Source organism: Gymnodraco acuticeps, unplaced genomic scaffold (assembly GCF_902827175.1).
Source record: "Gymnodraco acuticeps unplaced genomic scaffold, fGymAcu1.1, whole genome shotgun sequence".
NCBI lineage: Eukaryota > Metazoa > Chordata > Actinopteri > Perciformes > Bathydraconidae > Gymnodraco > Gymnodraco acuticeps.
Genome location: NW_022989977.1, coordinates 497,590 through 515,112, shown reverse-complemented (window position 1 = coordinate 515,112; position 17,523 = coordinate 497,590). Strand labels below are relative to the sequence as shown.

General features: G+C 40.1%; 2 protein-coding genes across 3 annotated transcripts; both read left to right on the top strand.

The window, feature by feature from the left end:
• Window positions 1-4,308: 4,308 nt before the first annotated feature.
• LOC117543226 (glutathione S-transferase kappa 1-like) lies at window positions 4,309-6,557 on the top strand. 2 transcript variants are annotated; one of them, XM_034211359.1, is made up of 8 exons: window positions 4,309-4,463; window positions 4,608-4,718; window positions 4,808-4,889; window positions 5,265-5,393; window positions 5,520-5,665; window positions 5,785-5,901; window positions 5,992-6,085; window positions 6,294-6,557. In XM_034211359.1, exons 2-8 carry the CDS (start codon window positions 4,650-4,652, stop codon window positions 6,341-6,343), a joined length of 687 nt encoding a protein of 228 aa, XP_034067250.1. In that variant the 5' UTR covers window positions 4,309-4,463; window positions 4,608-4,649; the 3' UTR covers window positions 6,344-6,557. The 2 variants fall into 2 exon arrangements, with proteins under 2 accessions (XP_034067250.1, XP_034067251.1); XM_034211360.1 differs by having other exon boundaries at window positions 4,344-4,463; window positions 4,642-4,718.
• A 641-nt stretch (window positions 6,558-7,198) lies between these two features.
• LOC117543230 (glutathione S-transferase kappa 1-like) lies at window positions 7,199-10,750 on the top strand. Its single transcript, XM_034211362.1, has 7 exons — window positions 7,199-7,578; window positions 7,675-7,756; window positions 9,267-9,395; window positions 9,523-9,668; window positions 9,927-10,043; window positions 10,141-10,234; window positions 10,475-10,750. The coding sequence occupies exons 1-7, from the start codon at window positions 7,510-7,512 to the stop codon at window positions 10,522-10,524; spliced, it is 687 nt and encodes a 228-aa protein (XP_034067253.1). The 5' UTR covers window positions 7,199-7,509; the 3' UTR covers window positions 10,525-10,750.
• The last annotated feature ends 6,773 nt before the right edge of the window (window positions 10,751-17,523 follow it).

Here is a 17,523-nt window from a genome sequence, read left to right as displayed (position 1 = left end):
GGATCAGGAGTGAATACAGGACTGTGTTTGATGAGATAGTTAACATATAACAAACAGAGAGAATGCTGTCTGTGTGACCTTACAGGCTGTGCAAGGTGAAGTCGGATCAGACTGCAAACTATACAGCAAACAACAAATAAGTTAAAGAGTAGTACAAGTTTTGTTACAAGTCTGATCCCATACATGTGTATTTCACACTAAAATAGCCTAAACACGCAATTATTTCAGGCCCTGACAGAAGCTATTGTTGTAGCTGAAAGGTTAAATGAAATTATGAAAGAGACTCTAGCTATTTTGAATGCTGAATCAATTATTTCAACCAAAGCAACTAGCCTACATACAAATGCAGAAAAGTAATTGAGAAAATAAGTTACATTAACAAAGTTAAAATAATAATCACATCACATTTCAAAGATAGATCAGTTATGGGCCTTTAAATGATTTTCAATATTTTCAAAAAAATAGAATAATTGTTGGTTTAATAAATCCTTTTTTAACCCATAAGCAAGTTGAGCAGCCTGAGACACAAACTGGCTGAACTCAGGCAGCTATTCATGAACGGTAAGGCAAGCATATTATGCTTTTCTGAGACCAAATTGGACAATTCCATTACAGATTCAGAGATTGAAATTGAAGATTATCTTGTAGTGAGAAGGGACAGGAACGTGAATGGAGGTGGTGTCTGCATGTACATACATAAAGACACCAATTTCAAAAACCGAACTGACCTGCATCATGAAATATTGAATCTGTGTGGGTTGAAATTCTTTTTGACAATGCTAAATCTGTAATAGTCGGGACATTACATTACATTACATTGCATTTGGCTGACGCTTTTATCCAAAGCGACTTACAATAAGTACATTCGACCAGGAAGACACAACCTTGAAGAAAACAGAATCATATAAGTACATCAGGTTTCATAGAGCCAAACATTTCAAGTGCTACTCAACTGGCTTTAGGTAAGCCAGTCCTTTATTAGTATAAAAGTGCTTCGTTAATAGTTCTAACGCTCGAAGTGGAGTCGAAAGAGATGAGTTTTCAGTTTGCGCCGGAAGATGTGCAAGCTATCTGCTGTCCTGATGTCAATGGGGAGCTCATTCCACCATCTTGGAGCCAGGACAGCAAACCCACGTGTTTTCGCCGATGGGAACTTGGGTCCCCCTCGCAGCGAGGGCGCAACGAGTCGTTTGGCTGATGCAGAGCGTAGTGCACGCGCTGGGGTGTACGGTTTAACCATGTAATGTCCTGGATGTAGGAAGGGCCAGATCCATTCGAAGCATGGTAAGCAAGTACCAGTGTCTTGAAGTGGATTCTAGCAGTTACCGGAAGCCAGTGAAGGGAGCGGAGGAGCGGAGTGGTGTGGGACAATCTATAGACCACCGGAACAGAGTGACTTTTATGATACATTAGATGGGTGTTTGGCTGATGTGGGGGATGTAGAGACAATTATTATTGGAGACTGGAACACGGATATGCAACGTAAAGACACGTCCGTCTTCAAGTCCTTCAGTAGGATTTGTGATCTGCACGGCTTCAGCCAGCTAATCACCCAACCCACCCGGGTATGTGAAACAACACAAACTACCATTGATCTCATTCTGACCTCTGACAAGTCCAGGATCTCCAGTAAAGGGGTTATAGCATGCGGGTTAAGTGATCATTATATGATATTCTGTACCCGCAAAAAGCTAAAACAAAGGGCCGGCTGTCACAAAACAGTCATATCTAGAGACCTCAAAAACTACTCTAGCGAGGCCTTTAACCTAGAACTGGAGAGCCTGGACTGGTTAAATGAGCTCAGTGGTACACAAGTTGAAGAAACATGGCTTGGTTTCAAAAACAAATTCTCTGTAATACTCAATGATTTGGCCCCCCTAAGAACAACCAGGGTAAAAAATCGCGCTGAGCCGTGGATGCACTCCGGCATACTGACCGCCATGAAAACCAGAGACAAAAAATGCTCTGAGTTTCATAAAAGTCAGTCAATGCTTTCCAAAAGCACGAGCAGTGAACTCCAGGCCCACGTGACTGAACTCAAAATTGAAAGAAACAGACTAAGAAATGACGTAAGCTCCATGATCAAAACTGCCAAAAAGAATGTCATCAATATAAAAACTGAGGAAAACAAAAATAAACCCCGTGAACTTTGGAAATTACTCAATAACCAGCTTGGCTGCAGTAAAAAACTCAAAACGAGATTTTCTAACTTAAACATAAAGACAGATAACAGGCTCATCACAGACAAACTGGATGTGGCCAAGTACTTGAACATTTTTTTCACAAACATAGCCACAACTCTTGTAAATAAATTACCCTCCCACTCAGGGCTTTTTGGAGTAGATCACATCATGACCTACTACAAAAACCTAGGGGTACACAAAGATGATTTCAGTCTAGCAAGGGTAACAACAGCAGAGGTACTCATTAAACTGAGCGCCCTCCAACCTAACAAGGCCACTGGCCACGACAATATCCCCTCCAAATTCCTCAGAGACACAGCAACCGCCATCTCACCAGTCATAGCTCACATAATTAACCTCTCCATAAAACAGGGAAAAGTACCCAAAGACTTCAAAATTGCAAGAGTAACCCCCTGCACAAAAAGGGCAGCAAATTGGACCCAGGCAACTACCGCCCTGTCTCTATACTTACCTCCATCTCGAAAGTCATGGAAAAAATAGTATATGAACAGGTCGAAAAGTACCTCGCGGAAAAGAAACTAATCTATGAATTTCAATCTGGCTTTAGAACATCCCACTCCACTGACACATGCCTTCTTTATTTGAGCGACCACATCAAACAAGAGGTGGACGAGGGCAAGTACTGCGGCATGGTGATGCTGGACCTACAAAAGGCTTTCGACACTGTCAATCACCCCATTCTGATTGACAAGCTAAAAGCAATTGGTTTTGATAAACTATCGGTGAGCTGGATGCAATCCTACCTGGAGGGGAGAGAACAGATGGTGGAGGTAAACGGTACTCTGTCCCCCCCCCCTCCCAGTGAGCTGTGGTGTTCCACAAGGAAGCATATTAGGGTCCGTTACTGTTCCTAATTTATGTAAATGACATGTCATCAGCATGTGACTGCAACTTGTTCCTGTTCGCGGACGACTCAGCCCTGCTGGTCTCTGACAGGAGCAGATTGCAGGTTGAAAAAACCCTCAGCTCCGAGCTCGGCAGAATCTGTACCTGGCTCGCCGATAATAAATTATCATTACACCTGGGTAAAACAGAGTCCATTCTCTTCGGTTCGAAACATAATCTCAGCAAATCCGACGACTTCTCAGTTGCAGTGGGCGACATTATTGTCACAAGTAAGAAGGAAATTACATACCTAGGATCTATTCTTGAGGCAAACCTCTCCTGTGACAAAATGGCATCCAATGTAATAAAAAAAGTAAATCAAAGAACTAGATTCCTATACCGGATCTCCTCTCTGGTAAACAAAAACACCCTGAAAACTCTGGCAGGAGCACTCATTCAAGGGTACTATGACTATGCTTGCACGTCATGGTACCATAGCACCTCCAAGGCGCTAAAAATAAAACTTCAAACATCGCAAAAATAAACTGGTCAGACTACTGCTTGACCTTTCATCTAGAACCCACCTCACCTCTGCCCACTTTGACAACCTAGGATGGCTTAGAGTAGACGACAGAGTACAGCTACTTGCAATGGGCCTGGTCTACAAGATCCACTACACCTCTATGGTACCATGTACATGTCAAAATTCTTCCCAAAGGTCAAGGAATACCATGATCATAACACCAGAGGGAGCTCCACAAATCATGTGAAACCCAGATTTGGCACAAAAAAGGGGGAATACACATTTCGCAATTATGCCACATCAAGGTGGAACGCTCTTCCCACAACTGTAAAGGAAAGTAAAACTATACTTACCTTCAAAACCTCTCTTAAAGAGCACCTTCGGGGGAGAGCATTGCAAAACTGGCCCCAGTAATGGTACAAATCTCAACCTGTCGTTCAATGGACAGCTTCCCCCCCCCTATGTAAAAAACCACCTGTATGTAAATTGTAAATAAGCCATCTGTATGTCAAATATGTCTTATACGTCTGAAATGACATGATGAATTGGAAATGGGGGACCCTGATGTAAACAAGACGAAAGTCTTTCTCTGGTCTGCATCCCCTTAACAATTGTATGTTTTGAGCTGTACTGTACTGTACCCAATATACAAGCTGTTAATAAACTTTTCAATCAATCAGCATTTCTGCTGTAGCACTATGCTAACTCCAGAGGGTGGCAGGAGTGCAGCATTCAGGATGCAACCCGTCGTAAAAATCAAACGAAGAAGAAATAACATAATCCTCGGTGCAGACCGTGGTGCTGAGTCTATGGTACAGGCCACACCAGTCAGAGCAGTCTAGTTTAATTTGCAGCTAGATACAATTCATACGGATTAAAAAAAACACATGCTAACAACGTTTCAAGCTAAGGTAATTTCCGTCACTGTTTTGACCACCATAGACTGCATTTATAACACTGAACAGGCAGCCCTGTGTGGAGTTATTGAACTTTGACACACTGAGCATAGCACACTGACACTCTATATTAATGTTTAACTTGATATTATATTTAAGCAAAGACAACAGTGAAAGACTCTAACCTCTGCAGACCTGAAGATGACATCAAAGAAAGTGATCGAGTTGTTTTACGATGTGGTTTCTCCCTACTCCTGGCTTGGCTTTGAGGTTTGTTTTTAAGTTTCGATCACACAGCCTTGGTTAACAACGAGACCAAAGACATGAATAAAGAAACGTGTTCATGTTTGTGATTACAGGTCATGTGCCGCTACAGAACCGTGTGGAACATAGAGCTCAAACTGCGACCTACATTTTTGGGAGGCGTCATGCAAGGATCAGGTAAATAAACAGTGGTGCAAAGTAACGAAGTACATTTACTCAATTACTATAGCAATGTTGAGATATGTGTACCTCACTTTAGCATTTCCATTTTCTGCAACTTAAAACTATTACTTTACTGCATTTTGTGTTTGCATGTCTGTACTAGTGTACTCTTTAAAAGAACATCATTGTGAACATTTGGTTTCCCCCTGGTGGATTAATAAAGTATGTTTTATCTGCGTTAACTCGAGATGCTTTAAAGACTCAGATTCATTAAGCAACATCTAATCAACAAATAAAACGTAATATTGTATTGTAAAAAGTTAGGATAAGCTGGCAGGCTACAAGTGATTGAGCTCGTTTTTTTCATAAAATATGTATCTTTCTTGACAGGTAACAAGCCCCCTGGTCTGGTTCCAAACAAATTCCTGTACATGACCAAGGATCTGAACCGCTTGTCAGAGTATTTTAATGTTCCCATGCGATCTCCCTCTGACCCCTTTGAGGCCATGTTCCAAAAAGGTACATGATGTGTATTCATTCAAACCATGGCTGGATTCAGTGTTTGCACAAGAGCGGTACTACTTCTGACTGGGCAAAGCTAGTAATGCAACAGCGTCCATGTCTTCTTCTGTTTTCTTCTCCTAGGCTCTTTGAATGCAATGCGGTTTGTGACAGCCGTACAAGAGAAGGGGAAGGGTGGAGACGAGCAGGTGGAGCGGGTGTCCAGGGAGCTGTGGAGAAGGATCTGGTATGAGGACAAAGACATCACCGAGCCTGCATCACTGTCTGAGGTACCATCTTATCTAGTCTGGTGTTGTCTGAGAAGATTAAAGCTAGGGTATGCTATGCATACTTCAGAAGTAAATAGATGCAGTCACAGTGGTTTTTTGTTGTTGTTTTGTTTATGCAGGCAGGAATAAAAGCAGGACTGTCTGACAGCGAGATTAAGGAATTACTGGAGCTGTCCAACTCGAAGGAGATCAAAAACAAGCTGAAAAGCTCAACACAGAATGCCCTGGATTATGGGGTCAGCTTTCCTTCAGTTTTTCTTTAACATTCATGTAGATTCAACCTTATTAACTGAATGACCAAACTCTCTCCTATTTCTTCTTTCCAGGCATTTGGCTTCCCCCTTGTGGTGTGTCACTTGAATGGAAAACCAGAGATGTTCTTTGGGTCTGACCGATTTGAGGTCATGGCCCATTGTATTGGTAAATTGTACTGTGCAGCAATCACAAGCACATGTAATGTAGAAGCAACAAACTAAAGATTAAAATGACATTGGCATATACTTATTTTAAGGGATTTTGACAAACATTTGACAACTTTACACACTGTGATGTAGGTGGCTTTTGTCGTTTGGTTAAAACTGAAGCTGTTTAGGATTCTTCTCCATTCTCATGCTGTTCTCTGTTGCAGGGGAGAAGTGGCTGGGACCTCTGCCGGACAAACCAGCTGCCAAGCTTTGAGATACACAGAAGCCTTTGAACACCTTGGCAGTGCTTCCATATTCGTATTTCAATTATGTATTTTATTTTTCAAATTTCATATTTCTGTGCCTTCTGACAATAGGCAGTGTTTTCCCAATAGATTCTGATAACACATATTAGTGTACATATGTACAATGTAACATATCAAAGTACTATAAATGATGTGCATATTAAAAATAACATTGACAACTTCCATGTGACTTAATTTTCTCTTGAAATATAAATCCTATTGCATTTGTATTTATTATTGTATTATAATTACTGATTAATTAAAGTGTTATCAAAGCTAAAGGTGCAGCTAGTTTTAATTACTTTGTATACTGTACGATAGCTTGTGAATTTACTTATTTAAGAGTTGATTATATTTCACATCATTAATCCAAATCTATAAAGTAACTAAAGGGTTTAAATAAACGTAGTGAAGTAAAAGCGACTATTTACCTTTGAATTGAAGTGGGGTAGAAGTATGAAGTAGCATTAAATAGAAATACTCAAGTAAAGTACAAGTATCTAAAAATTGTATTTAAGTACAATACTTGAGTAAATGTACTTAGTTACTTCCCACCTTTGTGTTTAAATACACAACATGATACTGTAGTCTACACATGTCTTTGTAGTCTGTATCTTCATGTTTGATTGCACTTATTGTCAGTCGCTTTGGATAACAGCAAAAATAATTGAAATATAAAATAAAACCGCATATAAAAAGAGATAAGATGGAAGAGTATCTATCATGTTCATATGTAACCAAAGCATTTAGCCTACATTTACATTTACTTCCGGAAGAGGGCAGTAATGTGAACTTTTGCAGTAATGTGTACTTTTATACTTAATCATGGCGGTCATACATTGTAAGCCTTTAGCTCTACCTAACTTTTGCTTTTTTATAGCTATATAATTCATATGCTTTAATAAAACAAATGGTATTCGTTTCAATAATTTCCGTTGAGGGAATATGTGGTGATTTGACTTGACACAACACCACAGAGTGCTTTATAAAACCGAGCATTTCTGTATCAAGTTATTGAACTTTGACACACCTCGCGTCGCACAGTGGTAGCTAGAAAAAGTTTCTGTTAACAGTTAACTTTATATTTAATCAAAGTGAAAAACTGTGAGAGCCTCAATCCTCTGCAGACCTGAAGATGTCATCCAGGAAAGTGATTGAGTTGTTTTTCGATGTGGTTTCTCCCTACTCCTGGCTTGCCTTTGAGGTTTGTGTCGTCTTTGATTACAGTTTCGACAACAGATTTGCTTGACAATTGAAGCGACGAAAGAATTAAGACACGTTTTTATGTTTGTGTTTACAGGTCATGTGCCGCTACAGAAAAGTGTGGAACATAGAGCTCAGACTGCGACCTACATTTCTGGGCGGCGTCATGCAAGGATCAGGTAAATAAACAGTGGTGCAAAGTAACGAAGTACTCAAGTGCTGCTCCTGATAACAAGTATTTAAGGTGCTTGTACTTTACGAGTATTTCCATTTTTCTTCTAATTTTACTCCATTAATGAATTGTCAACTTTAGTATCAGACATTTTACAAAATAACATCAACTAATAAAATATCATGTATTATTAAAGGTTAAGATAAGACAAGATAGCAGAGTGGGGATTCACAGGCTACCCAGCTGTATATAAAGTAGTTTAAATGAGCTCAACCTTTATCAGCTGCAACATTAATGTGAAACAATCTTTAATGCATTACCTATTATAGCCCTATAATATAAATGCTTTTGGACTTTGAGTTTGACTTGTATATGTGCAAACACTGTTGGTGCTGTTATGTTACATATAGGCAAGGCAAGTTTATTTATATAGCACTTTTCAACACAAGGCAATTCAAAGTGCTTTACAAAAAATGAAAGAGATTAAGAAAATGGCATTTAAAATCAGTCATTAAAAAGAAAAGCTAATAAAATAAACATTAAAAGAAAAAATACATGGATAAAAGTTACAGTGCTGTCAATTAAACATTAAAAGAAAAAAAAAGTACATGGATAAAAGTTACAGTGCAGTCTAAGATATGAATAGTTCAATTAAAAGCAGCGACAAAAAGAAAAGTCTTCAGCCTGGATTTAAAAGTAGTCAGAGTTGTAGCGGACCTGCAGGTTTCTGGGAGTTTGTTCCAGATATTTGGAGCATAATAACTGAACGCTGCTTTACCATGTTTAGTTCTGACTCTGGGGACAGAAAGCTGACCAGTCCCTGAAGACCTGAGAGATCTGGATGGTTCATAATTTAGCAGGAGGTCAGAAATGTATTTTGGGCCTAAACCATTCAGTGCTTTATAAACCAGCAGCAGTATTTTGAAATCTATTCTTTGACACACAGGAAGCCAGTGTAAAGACTTCAGAACTGGAGTGATGTGATCCACTTTCTTAGTGTTAGTGAGGACTCGAGCAGCAGCGTTCTGAATTAGCTGCAGCTTCCTAATAGATTTTTTAGTGAGACCTGTGAAGACACCATTGCAGTAGTCGAGTCTACTGAAGATAAAAGCATGGACAAGTTTTTTCCAAATCCTGCTGTGACATTAGTCTTTTAATCCTAGATATATTCTTTAGGTGATAGTAGGCTGATTTAGTAACAGTTTTAATGTGACTGTTGAAACTCAGGTCAGAGTCCATGACTACACCTAGATTTCTGGCTTTCTCTGTTGTTTTGAACATTGCAGACTGAAGCTCAGCGCTAACTTTTATACGTTCTGCCTTGGCTCCAAAAACCATTACCTCAGTTTTATCTTTGTTTAATTGGAGAAAGTTCTGACACATCCAGTCATTGATTTGTTCAATGCACTTACTCAGTGTTTGAATTGGAGCATAGTCTCCTGGTGAAATTGTTACGTAAATTTGTGTGTCATCTGCATAGCTATGGTAACTTATATAGTATTTTTCTTTCATGACAGGTAACAAGCCCCCTGGTCTGGTTCCAAACAAATTCCTGTACATGGGCAAGGATCTGAACCGCTTGTCAGAGTATTTTAATGTTCCCCTGAAGCCTCCAGCTGACGTCCCTGAGGCCATGTTCAAAAAAGGTACATGGTGTGTATTGATTAAACACTGCTGGATTAATTTGCACATGACAGTGGTGGTATTGTTTCGTAATTAAGCAAAGCTAATAATGCAGCACAGTCAGGTCTTCATCTGTTTTCCTTCTCATAGGCTCGTTGAATGCAATGCGGTTTGTGACAGCCGTACAGGAGATGGAAAAGAGTGGAGACGAGCGGGTGGAGCGGGTGTCCAGGGAGCTGTGGAGAAGGATCTGGTATGAGGACAGAGACATCACTGAGCCTTTATCACTGTCTGAGGTACCGACATATCATTGTATCTGAGAAGATACACCTAGGGTAGACTATTCATTTTAGAAGCATTTTTGTCATAAAAGCGTCTAAATTCTCTTAATCGATCAATCTAATGCTCTGAAAATAAAGAAAAACATTGTATCTGCCTGTAAACTCATTCAGGTATTTGGATACAAGTAGCAATGACAGCTAGAAAGTTACCTACCCCAGATTTAGGATGTACCGCTCAGTGCCGTCACAGTTGTTTTCACATTTATTTTTCAGGCAGCAATGAAAGCAGGACTGTCTGACAGCGAGATTAAGAAAGCCCTGGAGCTGTGCAACTCACAGGAGGTCAAAGAGAAGCTGAAAAGTGCAACAGAGGAGGCCCTCGATTATGGGGTCAGTTGTCCTTCAGTTAACCTTGTATATTTTTGCAAGAGAGATCAAACATTATAATGCAATGCTGACCAAGCTCTCTCCTATTTCCTCTTTCCAGGCATTTGGCTTCCCCCTTGTGGTGTGTCACTTAAATGGAAAACCAGAGCTGTTCTTCGGATCTGACAGATTTGAGCTCTTGGCCCACTGTATTGGTGAGTCCTACTCTGCATTCATAGCAAACAAATGTAAGATGTGACACTTGACATGGCATTAATATACCATTGCACTCTCTATAAGTCACCGATAAATAAACAGCACTTTCTATGGAAATATACAGTTTTATATTAAGACTGACAAACCTTAGACAATTTTAGAAAATGTGGCTTTCTCTTTTGCTTCAAGCTGACACTGTTTAGGATTCTTACCCATTCTCATGTTGTTCTCTGTTAAAGGGGAGAAGTGGCTGGGACCTCTGCCTGACAAATCAACTGCCAAGCTGTGAGATACAGAAGCTGCCTTTGAACACCCTCGGTATAATCACAGATTCTTATTTTTTTACAATTCTTTGGATTTTTCCTAATTTTTCAAATTGCATATTTCTGTCTATGCCTTCTGAAACCAGGCAGTGTATTTCCAAAATACCTTATAATAAATAGTCGTGTATATAATGTAAAATAACATTGTACTAATATTAATGTGCATATTAAAAATAACATTGACTACTTCCAGATGATCTTTTGTTTTTAAATACAAATGCACGAAAATGATGCAATTGTGTTATTTCCTGTATTGTTAAACCAAATTACAATTGTTAGTCCTGCTAGTGATGTGGCTCCAGGGATGTGCATCTCCATCACTGAGGCCGATGCGATGCGCATCTCGATACGTTGCCACGATACGATACATTAACGATACATTTGAAACACTAGGCGATGCGATACGATACGATTCACCCCTGTTGCGATACAGTTCGATACGATTTGATTCAACATTATGCGATTTGGTGCGATACGATGCGATTCAACACGATGCAAAAATAATGATACTTCAATATGGTACGACAGAGGATTTTTGTTTTATTCCTTATATGCAGCAAATCATACATTAACAAAAAAGTGCTTTACATATTTGGTACTGCACATCCCATCATGCCGTTTATTTTTTTGCCTTTAAAAGCTCTCCAGAGTACAATTCTATAACACCTCACAGCAGTGGCGGTTCTAGAACATTTTACATGGGGTGGCAAAGGGGGGACAAGAGGTCATGCCAGGGTGGCATGGGAGGGCGGACAGTACGTGGTATTTTACACTGTATGTAACCTATTTATTGTTAATTCATGCCCTAACACAAGTGTTCTTAATGCACAAGAGAAACAAGGTGTTCAGACAAACAATCGGGTGCCCTTTGAGTCCCCCAAGCTTACCTCAACCATTTTAAATGAAAGGAAACTACAAAATGTATTTTAAAGCAATTAATTAATGGAACAGGTTGTTTTGCATTACAAAAAATGTGTTGTCTTAGTATTAGACAGACATATTTGCATGTGCTCACTAAGCATTATTACATATTAATTTAATATTAAACAAATCAAAATGGCCAATTATTCCAAAATGTTGCTGCTAATATAATCATATGCTTGTCAACTTTAACTGATCAAAAATAAATTCTGAAAAAATACTTGAATTATCTATGAAATTTTAATATTGACACACGTCCCTCAGTTTGTTTCAACCCCGTCACGCCATACCATTTACCCTCCTATTAAAATAATGGATCAGTCCGTGTGTGATCTGCATTGAGGGAATTACATCACAAAAGTGTCAGTTTCTTCTCTTACCTATATTTCAGTTTTTGTATTTTCAGATTAAGATTGACATGCTCAACATTTCAACTCTGTTATATGAATTAATAATAGTAAATAATTGTTTATTACAAAATAAACAATAGTTTTGCAAAATATTACAATTTTGTAATGTCCTTGACTTCCATGTGGTGCTATATCTTTGCTAAACAAGGTCTCATGCCTACTTTTTGTCAAAAACTTCAACCATGTTACATTTTTTCAAGTAAATTCCTAGTAATTATTTATATTTTGTGCCTGAGGTGGGAAAATGTAAGTAGTCCACTACCAGATGTTATGACCAAACATTTTGGTTTCATTTTTCAAAGATATAAAGATCCAAAAGGCACCCGATTCAGAGAATACTCTAATTCTGCATACTGTAAGTACTTAGTTATAATTAAGTACACAAATGACATGACCCATCTCTTCAGAGAGCTAAAGGTGACCTGTGCAGCAACACATTTCAATCAATATTTGTCAATACTAAGAGCTGCTAGATTGTGCTGCTGTAATGGAATATGTAAGGAGAATAAGAACATACCATGTGGTCCAGCTGGAGTTTCATCTGCCTCCTGATCCCTGCCTCTGGCCCTCTTTCTGATACTTCATCTTTATTCCTCACATATATTTCTTCTTCTTCACTAATGTCTTCATCTCCTCCTCTTCCTCCTGCTCTGACCCTCCTGGTCTCTTCAGTGAACTCTCTTTTCCTTTTCCTCTTTCTGTTCGTCCTGATCTCTTCTCAGATATGTCTTTTTGTTGTTGTTGAATCACTCCTATACTCTGGCCTGCAAGAGTCTACTTGTGAAAAGCACTGGTACAAATGCTTGTATAACTTTACACGTTAGGGCCATGTAGCCTAGCTAATAAGTAGCATATCATCAGAAAGTATTTATCAAACGCACACAGGCAGCTGTGTTTGGATCCAGTTTTTACGGTAAAGGATGTACCCTGGTTTCATTGATCTGGCCTCATTGCTGTGATGTGTAGTTTACGTGGATTTAATAGTAGGCTACCGCATAGTTTAGCAAAGTGATCGATCTCCCAGCTAACGCTGTCTGCATAGTATTTTGTAACGTAACGCCCCAAACAGCGCCCATCTGTTAAACGCTATCGATTCAAACGGCAGCATTTTATTAATATTTAGTTTCAAGCTCTCGTCCTTAGTAAAAACAAAACTAGTGGAAAGGGAAATGCTCCCAGGGGAAGCTGACCCATCGGCGCTAGGACAGCTCGCTCCCTCTCTGCAGCTCTGTGAGCCGCGGTCTGTGTGAACGCCGCTCCGCAGTTTAATGCAGGGCCGTAGCTGCGTTTTTAACGGGACTAAAATGATATTTAAAATGATTCACTTTTAACTAATGTGTAGGTTTGTTTTAGTACAGTTTTAGGAAAACAAAAGTTAGGGGGGCAGCTGGGGGGGCAAGGCTCTACAGTGGGGGGGCAGCTGCCCCCCCCGTAGATCCGCCCCTGCCTCACAGTCCACATCCAACAATGTAAGGATGCATTGCTCATGATTAACAATGTGAAAATAACAGCTACCATAGTGCAATGCCCATACAGCTGCCAGCCTGATGTGCTTAACACTCATTCATAGGCTAACTCACCAGTGAGCAGAAAGCAGTGGGTTCTATATGAACAATAAAGAATACAAATAACCTTTCACAAACAGGTATTTCATAACTGCTTACAGTAAGGAAGACATTTACATTATTATTGGCCATCACAGGTTGCTGTAAACTAAACACCACTCTCTCTGACAGAACACCTCACTGAGTGATTTAACTCGTATGTCTAACTTTCAGGTTTATCTTTTCAGCCGCAGACCCCATGTCGCCTCTTTATGTGCGTCGCTAAGTTCCTCGTACTACTTGTGTACTTTAAATAGGCTCGGCATCGTTAACAATTTGCGAGCGATTTTTCAAGTTGACCGTCTGTAGTATATAGTGCCGCGCACATATACCATCAGGACGTTACTGATGGGGTGCGGCTGCGGAGTGATACTGTGTGTATGCAAGCCCGCTGTCACTACCCGATCAATACAGATCAAATATACATTTAATTTTAGCTAAAAGAAACAAGCTCATTGAACAAAATGTGGTATTGAACTGTTTATTATGATCATTGTCAGTATATATAGAGCATGTGTTTAAGTTTCAGAAAATATGTATCGGAGACAATGTACATGATGGAAGAAATAAAGAGATAGGGACGAACAGGATCAGGAGTGAATACAGGACTGTGTTTGATGAGATAGTTAACATATAACAAACAGAGAGAATGCTGTCTGTGTGACCTTACAGGCTGTGCAAGGTGAAGTCGGATCAGACTGCAAACTATACAGCAAACAACAAATAAGTTAAAGAGTAGTACAAGTTTTGTTACAAGTCTGATCCCATACATGTGTATTTCACACTAAAATAGCCTAAACACGCAATTATTTCAGGCCCTGACAGAAGCTATTGTTGTAGCTGAAAGGTTAAATGAAATTATGAAAGAGACTCTAGCTATTTTGAATGCTGAATCAATTATTTCAACCAAAGCAACTAGCCTACATATAAATGCAGCAAAGTAATTGAGAAAATAAGTTACATTAACAAAGTTAAAATAATAATCACATCACATTTCAAAGATAGATCAGTTATGGGCCTTTAAATGATTTTCAATATTTTCAAAAAAATAGAATAATTGTTGGTTTAATAAATCCTTTTTTAACCCATAAGCAAGTTGAGCAGCCTGAGACACAAACTGGCTGAACTCAGGCAGCTATTCATGAACGGTAAGGCAAGCATATTATGCTTTTCTGAGACCAAATTGGACAATTCCATTACAGATTCAGAGATTGAAATTGAAGATTATCTTGTAGTGAGAAGGGACAGGAACGTGAATGGAGGTGGTGTCTGCATGTACATACATAAAGACACCAATTTCAAAAACCGAACTGACCTGCATCATGAAAATATTGAATCTGTGTGGGTTGAAATTATTTTTGACAATGCTAAATCTGTAATAGTCGGGACATTACATTACATTACATTGCATTTGGCTGACGCTTTTATCCAAAGCGACTTACAATAAGTACATTCGACCAGGAAGACACAACCTTGAAGAAAACAGAATCATATAAGTACATCAGGTTTCATAGAGCCAAACATTTCAAGTGCTACTCAACTGGCTTTAGGTAAGCCAGTCCTTTATTAGTATAAAAGTGCTTCGTTAATAGTTCTAACGCTCGAAGTGGAGTCGAAAGAGATGAGTTTTCAGTTTGCGCCGGAAGATGTGCAAGCTATCTGCCGTCCTGATGTCAATGGGGAGCTCATTCCACCATCTTGGAGCCAGGACAGCAAACCCACGTGTTTTCGCCGATGGGAACTTGGGTCCCCCTCGCAGCGAGGGCGCAACGAGTCGTTTGGCTGATGCAGAGCGTAGTGCACGCGCTGGGGTGTACGGTTTAACCATGTCCTGGATGTAGGAAGGGCCAGATCCATTCGCAGCATGGTAAGCAAGTACCAGTGTCTTGAAGTGGATTCTAGCAGTTACCGGAAGCCAGTGAAGGAAGCGGAGGAGCGGAGTGGTGTGGGACAATCTATAGACCACCGGAACAGAGTGACTTTTATGATACATTAGATGGGTGTTTGGCTGATGTGGGGGATGTAGAGACAATTATTATTGGAGACTGGAACACGGATATGCAACGTAAAGACACGTCCGTCTTCAAGTCCTTCAGTAGGATTTGTGATCTGCATGGCTTCAGCCAGCTAATCACCCAACCCACCCGGGTATGTGAAACAACACAAACTACCATTGATCTCATTCTGACCTCTGACAAGTCCAGGATCTCCAGTAAAGGGGTTATAGCATGCGGGTTAAGTGATCATTATATGATATTCTGTACCCGCAAAAAGCTAAAACAAAGGACCGGCTGTCACAAAACAGTCATATCTAGAGACCTCAAAAACTACTCTAGCGAGGCCTTTAACCTAGAACTGGAGAGCCTGGACTGGTCAGATGAGCTCAGTGGTACACAAGTTGAAGAAACATGGCTTGGTTTCAAAAACAAATTCTCTGTAATACTCAATGATTTGGCCCCCCTAAGAACAACCAGGGTAAAAAATCGCGCTGAGCCGTGGATGCACTCCGGCATACTGACCGCCATGAAAACCAGAGACAAAAAATGCTCTGAGTTTCATAAAAGTCAGTCAATGCTTTCCAAAAGCACGAGCAGTGAACTCCAGGCCCACGTGACTGAACTCAAAATTGAAAGAAACAGACTAAGAAATGACGTAAGCTCCATGATCAAAACTGCCAAAAAGAATTTCATCAATATAAAAACTGAGGAAAACAAAAATAAACCCCGTGAACTTTGGAAATTACTCAATAACCAGCTTGGCTGCAGTAAAAAACTCAAAACGAGATTTTCTAACTTAAACATAAAGACAGATAACAGGCTCATCACAGACAAACTGGATGTGGCCAAGTACTTGAACATTTTTTTCACAAACATAGCCACAACTCTTGTAAATAAATTACCCTCCCACTCAGGGCTTTTTGGAGTAGATCACATCATGACCTACTACAAAAACCTAGGGGTACGCAAAGATGATTTCAGTCTAGCAAGGGTAACAACAGCAGAGGTACTCATTAAACTGAGCGCCCTCCAACCTAACAAGGCCACTGGCCACGACAATATCCCCTCCAAATTCCTCAGAGACACAGCAACCGCCATCTCACCAGTCATAGCTCACATAATTAACCTCTCCATAAAACAGGGAAAAGTACCCAAGACTTCAAAATTGCAAGAGTAACCCCCCTGCACAAAAAGGGCAGCAAATTGGACCCAGGCAACTACCGCCCTGTCTCTATACTTACCCTCCATCTCGAAAGTCATGGAAAAAATAGTATATGAACAGGTCGAAAAGTACCTCGCGGAAAAGAAACTAATCTATGAATTTCAATCTGGCTTTAGAACATCCCACTCCACTGACACATGCCTTCTTTATTTGAGCGACCACATCAAACAAGAGGTGGACGAGGGCAAGTACTGCGGCATGGTGATGCTGGACCTACAAAAGGCTTTCGACACTGTCAATCACCCCCATTCTGATTGACAAGCTAAAAGCAATTGGTTTTGATAAACTATCGGTGAGCTGGATGCAATCCTACCTGGAGGGGAGAGAACAGATGGTGGAGGTAAACGGTACTCTGTCCCCCCCTCCCAGTGAGCTGTGGTGTTCCACAAGGAAGCATATTAGGTCCGTTACTGTTCCTAATTTATGTAAATGACATGTCATCAGCATGTGACTGCAACTTGTTCCTGTTCGCGGACGACTCAGCCCTGCTGGTCTCTGACAGGAACAGGTTGCAGGTTGAAAAAACCCTCAGCTCCGAGCTCGGCAGAATCTGCACCTGGCTCGCCGATAATAAATTATCATTACACCTGGGTAAAACAGAGTCCATTCTCTTCGGTTCGAAACATAATCTCAGCAAATCCGACGACTTCTCAGTTGCAGTGGGCGACATTATTGTCACAAGTAAGAAGGAAATTACATACCTAGGATCTATTCTTGAGGCAAACCTCTCCTGTGACAAAATGGCATCCAATGTAATAAAAAAAGTCAATCAAAGAACTAGATTCCTATACCGGATCTCCTCTCTGGTAAA